This window comes from Bubalus kerabau, chromosome 8 (assembly GCF_029407905.1).
Source record: "Bubalus kerabau isolate K-KA32 ecotype Philippines breed swamp buffalo chromosome 8, PCC_UOA_SB_1v2, whole genome shotgun sequence".
Lineage (NCBI taxonomy): Eukaryota > Metazoa > Chordata > Mammalia > Artiodactyla > Bovidae > Bubalus > Bubalus kerabau.
The window spans coordinates 27,821,702-27,832,114 of record NC_073631.1 but is presented as its reverse complement, the minus strand read 5'-3'; the positions used below and the strand labels follow the sequence as shown (position 1 = coordinate 27,832,114).

The following is a 10,413-nucleotide window of genomic DNA, read 5'->3' as shown; positions in this document are numbered from 1 at the left end:
ACAGAACTAAATAAGGGCATGATAGGCTTTGGCCCTGGAATTCTTGAACTCTGGCTGTACTTTTGGGCAAAGGCCATTAAGGGTGCAATCTTACACAAGTTATTTAAACAGTCAACTTTGTTTCCGCCTGTGTATAAGTGGAATGGCAATAGATGGGTTCTCCTGGAGATTAAATGAGATACTGTGTGCCGACTACTCAGCAATTATTAGTATTACTGCTTTGGCTTCGTGGTTTCAAAAAAAAAAAAAAAAAAAAACACGTGCCTGCTCATTAGAATCACCTGGGGATCTTTAAAATCATTCCAAAGCTCAGGCCAATTAAACCCAGTCTTTGAGGGTGGGACATACCAGTCAGCGTTTTTTGAGCTCCCCAGGTGTTTCCGATTTGCAGACAAATTTGGTAACCGCGGCAGTTTGACTCAATGATATTTCATATTTGCCCATCCACCTGTCTTTACCTGAGGAGCCAGGAAGCCTCACGAGCGGAATGAAAGATAATCTAGATGTACATCTACATCTCTCTGGCCCATCTCGTGACTCCCATCCAAATCTCTTTAAATCTCTCCGAGGGGAGAGGGAATGGGAGGGAGACCTGACCTCTACGGCCTGAGCACAGCTGTTAGGTTTAAGGAGACCCGTAGGCACTTAGGGAGAGCTGACACCTGCGGGGGCTGCTGGGCCTGCTGGAGAAGGCGAGAGCCGGGAAACTCAGCCCTCCCGGGGGCGCTGGGCTCGGGACTGAGGCCGAAGACGCGCCGAGAGGGAAGACTGGCAGCTAGATCCTCCCCTGGGGACGTGGGGCGGCCAGGCCCGCGCGGCTCGGGTGGGCGCTATCCGTGTGCCCGCTCTGCCCCCGCCCGGCCTCTCCCGCAAGGCCCCCGCCGAGGCCCCGAGCGGACCCCGGGCGAGCGGGGCGCGCCGCGCCGCCCGCCGCCATGGAGTCAGGGCCGCCTGGCGGCTCCGGGCCCGCGGAGCCGGGGCCTCGCCTGCGTGGCTTGCGCGGCGCGGACGCGGCGGCCTCGGCCTCCTCGCTGAGCCGCTTCGGGGCCGAAGCCGGGTGTCGCGCGCCGGCTGTGGCGGCCGTGTTGCCGGCGGGGGGTAGCGGGGAGAGGATGGGCGTCCCCACCCCGAAGCAGTTCTGCCCCATCCTGGAGAGGCCGCTCATCAGCTACACCCTGCAGGCCCTGGAGAGGTAAGGCGGCGCCGGGCTCGCCTCGCGGTCCCCGGCCCGCCGCTCCCCGCCCAGGGCGGCCCGCGCGCCGCACCTGCTCCTGGGGCTGCGCTCGCGCTGGCGCCCGCCCTGGGCGGACTGCGGGGCCGGACTCCCCCAGCTCGGGCCCCATTCCTGTTAGCCCTTCACAGAAGGGGAGCCTGGAGAGGCGCCACGGAGTCCTTTACTGCCCCAGCCGCCGGCCTGTGGAGTCGCCCTCGGGAGTGCTTGGGTTAGGGCTGGGGACGTTTAGTTTTAACTCTGGGCCCTGTGTGCGTGATGTGAATTTTGGGGTGCAGCTGGAGGGATTGGAAGTGGGGGAGAAGTACAAAGGTCCACATAAGTGTTGCTGTGGTGGTTAAACTTCCATAAGGCGACGTGGAATGAGTTAGGTATATATTTTTAAAAGTATCAATTTTAAAGAAAAAGAATTCTGGGAAGGCCTTGTTGAATTAAAAATAAGACTTTTTTTCGATTTTTACATAATTTGATCACTCTTTGCAACCCAATGGACTGTAGCCCACCAAGCTCCTCTGTCCATGGGATTCTCCAGGCAAGAATTGGAGTGGGTTGCGGTATCCTTCTCTAGGGGACCTTCCCACCCAGGGATTGAATCTGGGGCTCCTGAATTGCAGGCAGGATTCTTTGCCAACTGAGCCATCAGGAAAGCCCAATTTGGTCACAGCAGTAATACAATCCTAATAGGAATAATAACTAATCAAAACCTCCATTTTGAAACAGAGATCATTCTTGGTCCTATTACAGTGCGTGAGGAATTTATGGAATATGATTATGTTGGGGTATGTCTCAGGAAATCCTTGGAAACCCTGTGTTACAGGGGGATATATATGGGTGCTTCCTAGCCGTTTGCCAAATGAAAGCCATTGTATTGGTTAAAGAATGGGGTTCCACAGGCTGATAATAGTTTTCCTAGAGCATGGAGCTAAAAGACCTAGGGCATTTCATCCCGAAGGGTAAATTATGGAAGCTCTTGTCTTTTGGTCCTGAGGACCAATGTAAAGACAAACCGATGAGGACTTAAAGGAGGCCCCGCCGCTCAAGTTTGGCCCTGAAATAGGATAGGGAAATGTTAAGAAGCATGACTAGTTTAGTTTTCAGTGGAACAATGCCGTGTAAACGTTTATTACATGTCGACTTATCTACCCAAAGCAAGTGAAACTGTATGGCCCCACAATGGAAACATGAAAGCGAAAGCGGGTGGAGCAGGGAAGAGAACAACAAACTCGGGAAGAAAGGCAGTCTAGAACCCATACATTTCAGCAGGCCCAAGGAAGTGGAGGCACAACTGTCAGGTAGAAGAGCTGTGAAGGAAACAAGTTGATGGAAGTCGTAGAACCCCGGAAAGGCCCAGGAATTAAAAGTACTGTTTAAGACAGGGCAGACAGATAGCAACTGTGTGCAGTTGTAGAGACAGCTGGTTGAAACCTTCAAAAGAGCAACTAGACTGCCAGATACTTGTCAGAACACTGGAGGCTTCACCATTGGCCAAGTGAAGTGTTCCATGGCCATAGAGAAATTACGAGCAAGGGTCTCATTTTCCAATGAGATCCTTAGCGCCTAGGGCAGACTAAAGGAAGTACTTTACTTTTCAAACATGCTGCACATTAAAGCACCTATCTTTGCAAAATTGAGAAGTTGGAGGAGACATTGAGAGGTTTGCCTTGTGAACCGTCTGGGACTTCATATTGTTTTTCTGCTTCAGTTGAAATTGGAAAAATACACATTTTTTTTTTTTTCTCCTAGTCTAGCCACCTTTTACTTGTGTGCCATTGAAATTTCTTTAATGATCAAATTAAATGAGATTTAAAAGAATCCCTGAACTCACACAGATCTCAGACATAATGATGAAAGGCTTTAACTGGTGAGATGGAGGTTCCACGTCTATCCAAACTAGTTTAGTGTGGGTGTATATTACAATTAGCCTTTATATGTGTAGCAGTATATATGTGTTTAGTATACCGAGATTATACAGCTTGTTCAGATCTCTGCATTACAGACATTATACTGAAAGGATCAAATGTAAAATAATTTGTAGGTTGTACTAAGAACAAAGGTCTTTCAGAAGTTGATTAAAAACATTTTTAGAAGTTTTAAAGTTTCATTCTAGCTTTTTGCTAATACTAATGCTAAGTCGCTTCAGTCATGTCCGACTCGATGCGACCCCATAGACGGCAGCCCACTAGGCTCCCCTGTCCCTGGGATTCTCCAGGCAAGAACACTGGAGTGGGTTGCCATTTCCTTCTCCAATGCATGAAAGTGAAAAGTGAAAGTGAAGTCGCTCAGTTGTATCCGACTCTTGGCGACCCCATGGACTGCAGCCTACTAGGCTCCTCCATCTATGGGATTTTCCAGCCAAGAGTACTGGAGTGGGGTGCCATTGCCTTCTCTGGCTTTTTAGGGGGAAATAAAATGTAAATTGAATCACAGATTATAACTTAAGGAGAACTTTGATTTTTTTCCTTTTTGTTAATGAGGAACTGAGGTCAAGGGTATTAATCCTTTACATAATATGACCTGAGTTTGTAAAAGGAATCACTGCTGTAAGAAATCATGTGATAGTGGTATTATTGGCAGGGGCATAAAGCTCTGACAATTAAGTTGTGGAATCTACTCACAATGGATAGAGTGATATCGACATTTTACTGATTAAAAAAATATATATTCCCAGGTCTGAAAGAGAAAGTAAAAATTCCGGCTAGCACTCTAATTTCTGGCTTCAAATACTTAAAGAAAGTTAACCTGGAATAGTTAAATAGAGTCAAATGGCAACTACAATGAAAGCAAAAAAGAGAAGCAAACTTTGGCCATATTTATTCAGATTCATGCTGATGGTGGGCTGGGTAGAAATTCCTGTGACCATAGATTTGAACAAATTTAGGCACACTTCTCTCTCTCCATAGCTCCTGAGGCTTCCTGAGTTCTTGAGGACACTGCTTAAGATGTTCCTTGATAAGGTTTCATGCTCATCAAAAAACATTATTATAAATTGGCTTTCCATAGAAATCTTTTATAGGAAGAAAATTTGCTGTTGTGTTGATCAAACAGTTTTCCAGACATTGTGATAGTACTGTATATCATTGTATATTAATACGTTGGCATTCAGATTCATGTTTCAGAGCCTTTTAATTTGGTTAATATGAGTTGGTCTCCATGAGTCTGATAACTCCAGATGAAAAATTCATTTTGTCAATTTGTATGTTATGGCAACCATGGATTTTGAGACTAGTTTGCTTTCTTATTACTTGAAAGATTGATGAAAGTCCATTTTTAGTAATAGTTTAAGACTCCATGGTGTTTTTCAATGTGTTAACATCTGGCTTATTTGATCTTCTGAAATTTTCTTTAATATTTTTTGTGTACTTAAAAAAATTGTTCTGTCCCACTGAATTCCTGAAAACCACTACAAACTCTGTTAGTGTAAGAGAATAGAAAGCAATAACTGTTAATCCAAATGAGCAATATGGATAGCTTTCATTAAGCTGAAAGTAGGAATGGAGTAGGGAACATAGGAGAAATATTTTGAAGACAGGAATTGGCAGTTTTTAGTGATTAGTTGTATTAAGGATTCAGAAAAAGAGATGAATTAAGGGTGCTTTTGAGTGATTGCTCAGATACCTAAATTTGAGTTAAAATTTTTGTCTGAGTGCTTCATTAATGAAAAGGTTAAGTCTGAATCAGGTGAAGGAAGAGGCCTATATCTTAGAAGAAACGGAGTGGGATTGAGTTTTGAAGAGATCAGGTGATTGGAGATTTACATTCCCATCAGCTCCCCCGGGGCCCCTGTGAGACAAGAGAGAAGACCAGGACTGGTATTTTGGGCTTGACCACTGGAGGCCTTCATGGGCCACATTAAAGAGATGTGTCAAGGCAGTGAGGAGCCAGCCCCTTCACACCAATTCAGTATTTTACTTGTAAAATATCAGGGTTGGGGCTGGTGCACTGGGATAACCCAGAGGGATGGTACAGGGAGGGAGATGGGAGGGGGGTTCAGGATGGAGAACACATGTATGCCCGTGGCGGATTCATGTTGATGTGTGGCAGAACCAATACAACATTGTAAACTAATTAGCCTCCAATTAAAATAAATAAGTTTAAATTAAAAAAAATAATAAAATATCAGGATGGATTAGGAGGAGGAGGAATGATGGCCGCAGGACGATCCCGAGGCCTGATTTCCATGGTGAGTGTCCAGGCGATGAGTTACAGCTGCCCCTCTCCCTGGGGGCCAAACTTCTGCAGCCTGGGTGAGAGCACTTAAGGGGTATTAACAGGGCCTGATTTTTCCATCTGTTTTTAAAAAGCATTTGTTTAAATCTGTTTTCAACTGATCTTGCTGAACTGTCTGAGCAGAATCTACCTGTAATACTCATTTTAAAAATATAATATACATATTGATAGAAATATATTTCAATATACTCTTAAAATATTCTGAGAGAAAATAGTATCTGGCATACTGTGTTTTTTTCCTCAAAATGTTTGTAGGTGTAATGAAACTTGAGGTTAGGTCTGTAATTGCCTATGGAATGTGCTGGGAAGGAAATATTCAGAACTTGATAAAATCCAGCTACACAGGGGGTTCGGTGTGGACTTGCCTTCAGCTAAGGAGGTCGGCCAGATCCATTTATTCAGCAAATATTTGTTCACTATGCACTGTGTGAGGTACTTAAGGCCTTTCTTAGTCTCCTGATTCTACATTATTAAATTTTAATACTGTAAAAGGCTTTTAATTCTATAACTAGAAAAGTATGTGAATAAATCCTCTGAAACACAAACAGTACTTACAAGGGCTTGCAAGTGCTGGATGTATGCTTGGTTGCTGAACAAAACAGCATAACAAGCCCATTATCTCTTAAGAGCTGGCGAAAACATTTTTCTGAACTTTTTCATTGTGACCTATTCTTACAAGATTTTGCTCATGATTTAATGACACATACGTGACTGCATACAACAAATTTGAGAGAATTTCATGAACAGTATCTATCCTTATTACTTGCTATACATTCTGTTTTCACTTTTCTATTAATTACTATTTATGCAAAACTGTTGGGCTAAACTTAGGAAATTGATCTGATGATACTTTAACGGGTTCCAGGTAGCACCAGTGCTCAAGAATCCACGTGTCAGTGCAGGAGACACAAGAGATGTGAGTTCGATCCCTGGGTTGGGAAGATCCTCTGGAGTAGGAAATGGCAACTCACTCAGTATCCTTGCCTGAAAACTTCCATTAACAAAGGAGCCTGGTTGGCTACAGTCCATGGAGTCTCAAAGAGCCAGACATGACTGAGCTTGCACTCCTGCTCCTAATGGGTTTTGAAATCTGCAGTTTGAGAAACATTCATTTAAGACATTTTTCTGTTCAGAACCTCATAAAAATTGTTTGGAGTGATATAAGGCCACAAGTATATCTGCATAATCTACATTTTACTTTATTGGACTCCTTTCCATTTGATACTATAGATAGAACATAGGTGATCATTTTATAGCTATTTTAAGGCATTCTACTAAAATTGGGATTTACCTGTGGGTGTTCATTAACTCACAACAGATATATTTGAATGACAGTTGTCAAGTAATGTCCTTTCTCCCTCTTAATTATTCTGTTTTAACATTTAATCTCATGTGACTTTTGATCAGAAAAGCAACAATTCTTTAAAAGTTGCTTTAAACTTTTTGATAGAGTAGACTATGGAAGGTAAAAGGTGAGTAGGTTAAGCGCTTGTCAAAGAAGAAAATCCTGTTCACTGATACAGCTGAACATGTACTTAAAACTTCTCTATTTAAAAAGGCAAACTTAGTGTGATGTCCTCCTAATAAAACTCAAGAGCATATTTTAATTCCTAATAGTATAAGATTTCTCTTTTCTACTGGTTCATTTATCAGATATTTCTTGGTATATAGTCTGTGAGGTCAGGAATTCTTTGTTACCAGATCACCAGTGTCTAGTTTAATGTCTGGCAAATGACAGATGCTTACTGGATGTTTGATGAATGGCTAAATGAATGAAGGAAGAAATACTGAGATTTGCTTAAATCTTAAGAAATAAACTTGACCATTTTGACTACAAATGCAGCGGTAATGTTCACAGTAAATGAATTTCTGGGGACATGATGATCCAGACATGACTTTTTTTTTCCTCTGATGGATTTTATGACTGCTCAGTGTTAGCGCTTTTATAGACATTAAGAGTGTGAGCTCCCAAGTCAGATAGGGGTATACCCAAGTCATGTCACTTTCTAGCTGTCTCATGTGGGCAAGTCATTGCCCCATCTGTGAAATGAAGATAATAGTGACTTCATTCAGACCTGATGTGAATATTAAGTGAACTATTAGAGGCACAGGCTCCAAATAGTGCATGGCACTTAGTAAACAGTGAATATATCTTAGCTGCTTTTGCGCCTATTAATATTACTGAAAGCTTAGTGTGAGCCACACTCTGGGGTATCACCTTTGCTTTCTGTGAGTTGGCAGCTTAGTGAAGGAGATGAAGGGCTAGTCTTTGTTGCAGTGAGCTGGATTCTAACTGCTGTGCTTCTCATTGCAGAGCACAGGCTCTAGGGCACGCAGGCACAGTAGTGGTGGTGCTTGGGCTTAGTTTCCTTGTGGCATATGGAATCTTCCCAGACCAGGGATTGAAACTGTGTCCTGTGCATTGCAAGGCAGATTCTTATCCAGTGCACCACCAGGGAAGTCAACACTGTAAGATTTAGGATGGAAGTTCTGACAGTTGCTAAGTTTGCAGCGATAGGTTTGGGGATAGATGGATTACAAAACAAAAAGCAACCCATGCCTGCATGCTTGCTAAGTTGCTTCAGTCGTGTCTGACTCTTTGTGACTTTACGGACCATAGTCCGCCTCTGTCTATGGAATTCTCCAGACAAGAATATTGGAGTGGGTTGCCATGCCCTCCTCCAGGGGATCTTTCTGACCCAGGGATCGAACCCAAGTTTCCTGCAGCTCCTGCATTGCCGGTGGATTGTTTACTGCTGAGCCACTGGCGAAGCCCAGATCAACTCATACTTAGTCATCTTCCACAATCCTCCTTATTGCCTACACAGATAACTGCATATTTTTTGGTCTGTTTTCTGTGACGGTTGTTGCTTTGCTTTGCTTTGTGATTACAATTTCCCCAAGGTGCCTGACAAATGATTAGTAGTCCCAGCCATCCTTGGATCTTTGACAGTGATGGTATGTGACACTGTTAATTGCTCAGTTGTGTCTGACTCTGTGACCCCATAGACTGTAGCCTGCCAAGCTCCTCTGTCCATGAGATTTCCCAGGCAAGAATACTGGAGTGGGTTGCCGTGCCCTCCTCCAGGGAATCTTCCCAACCCATGGATGGAACCCAGGTCTCTTGCATTGCAGGTGGATTCTTTACCATCTGAGCTACCAGGGAAGCCCCTGGGAACCCTTAGAATCTAGAAATCAGAATAAAGAGTCATACTCATCAAAACGAGCAACAAGCGACATTGCCCGGGGAAGGCATTTTCGTTGCTTTTCATTCTCTCTTTAGGTTGATGAGGAGAGCTTTCTGTGTTTTCATCATCCTTGGAACTATGCTTTATTGTAAGATCCTGGTAGATGTGTCAGACCAAAATTTTTATTGAGTACCAAATAATTATCAAGTACCTTCTAGGTGCAAAGCAATGGGCAAAACTCACATTGTCCTTGCTGTCATGGAGCCTACATTCTAGAAGATAGAATGCTGTATTTTGATGGAAAATGGTAATTTTTTTTCAAGTTGTTTTTGGCATCAGATGGCAATATAGGAAAATAAAGATATTTGAGTATCAGCTCCTTCTGATGTTTCTTTCCCATGTGAGACAGTATACAGCATGAGGATTATGTGAGTTAAAAGATGACTAATGCTTAAGACTTAGTAAGTTAATCGATGTTAGCTATTTCATGTTACATGATAAATGACTTATTTTGCCCATCTTTCTTACTGACTCAGGAGGATTATTGCCGCTAAATCAGGAAGATTACTATTAATGTCTCTCATCCACAGCCTCCATCTGATAGCCAGGCTACCATTATTGTCTTGCACCAGACTTCAGCAGGAGCCTCTATTCAGATAGACTTCAACCTAGTCTATCTGCATCCTTTGTCTACCCAATCTATTCTCCATCTTGCAGTCAGGGTAAAGTTTATGCTCTTAAATTAGTAGCTGCTAGAGAAGGCAATGGCACCCCACTCTAGTACTCTTGCCTGGAAAATCCCATGGATGGAGGAGCCTAGTAGGCTGCAGTTCATGGGGTCACTAAGAGTCAGACACAACTGAGCGACTTCACTTTCACTTTTCACTTTCATACATTGGAGAAGGAAATGGCAACCCACTCCAGTGTTCTTGCCTGGAGAGTCCCAGAGACGGGGGAGCCTGGTGGGCTGCCGTCTATGGGGTCACACAGTCAGACACGACTGAAGTGACTTAGCAGCAGGAGCAGTTGCTCCTATAAACATTTCCATGAACTCAGTGGCTTAAAGTAATATTAAATACATTCTTAACCTTTTGAATGTCAGAGGTCAAAAATCGGTTTCATAAGGCTAAAATAAAGGTATTAGCAGCGCTGTGCTCTTTTTGGAGTCTTTTAGGTACAGTCTGTTTACTTGCCAGGTGGCAGTCCATTTGCTCTCTCAGATTCTGGGGCTTTTTTTTGTTGTCTAGTTGCTAAGTAGTGTCTGACTCTTTGTGACCCCATGGACTGTAGCCCACTAGGCACCTCTGTCCATAGGATTCTCCAGGCAAGAATACTGAAGTGGGTTGTCATTCCCTTCTCCAGGGGGTCTTCCTGACCCAGGAATCAAACCTGTGTCTCCTACATTGGTAGGTGGATTCTTTACCACTGAACCACCAGGGAAGCCCCGCTGGGACTTATGATCCTATGTCATAATGACTGATGCTTCTGTTCCCACACTTTGTCCCTCAACCCTTTTGTCTTTCTTTCCCTGTTCAATTCTTGTGGTTTTATTGGACTCACCCAAATAGCCCTGATGGGTCTCTCCAATTCAGGATCCTTAACTTAATTACATATGCAAAGTTCCTTTGTTAGGTAATGTTACATATTCTCGGTTTTGGGAGTTAGGTGATGTCATTCGAGACTTATTATTTTGACTACCACGATTTCCATTTTGTCATTGAACAGCGCTTAGAACCCTGGGGGAAGTGACTGTTAATTTGGGTGTAA

The 10,413-nt window shown here is 43.5% G+C and overlaps 1 protein-coding gene across 10 annotated transcripts in view; it reads left to right on the top strand.

Moving 5' to 3' along the window:
• The first annotated feature begins 724 nt into the window (after positions 1-724).
• The window catches only part of CRPPA (CDP-L-ribitol pyrophosphorylase A), a 364,997-nt gene continuing 355,308 nt past the window's right edge, over positions 725-10,413 (top strand). For 4 of the 10 annotated variants that reach the window (XM_055589898.1, XM_055589903.1, XM_055589902.1 and 1 more), the window contains exon 1: positions 748-1,192. In XM_055589898.1, coding sequence (XP_055445873.1) covers positions 936-1,192 — 257 coding nt within the window. In that variant the 5' untranslated portion in view covers positions 748-935. Of the gene's footprint in view, positions 1,193-10,413 lie in introns of all 10 variants that reach the window. The other 6 variants (XM_055589904.1, XM_055589905.1, XM_055589897.1 and 3 more) reach the window with 6 other exon arrangements.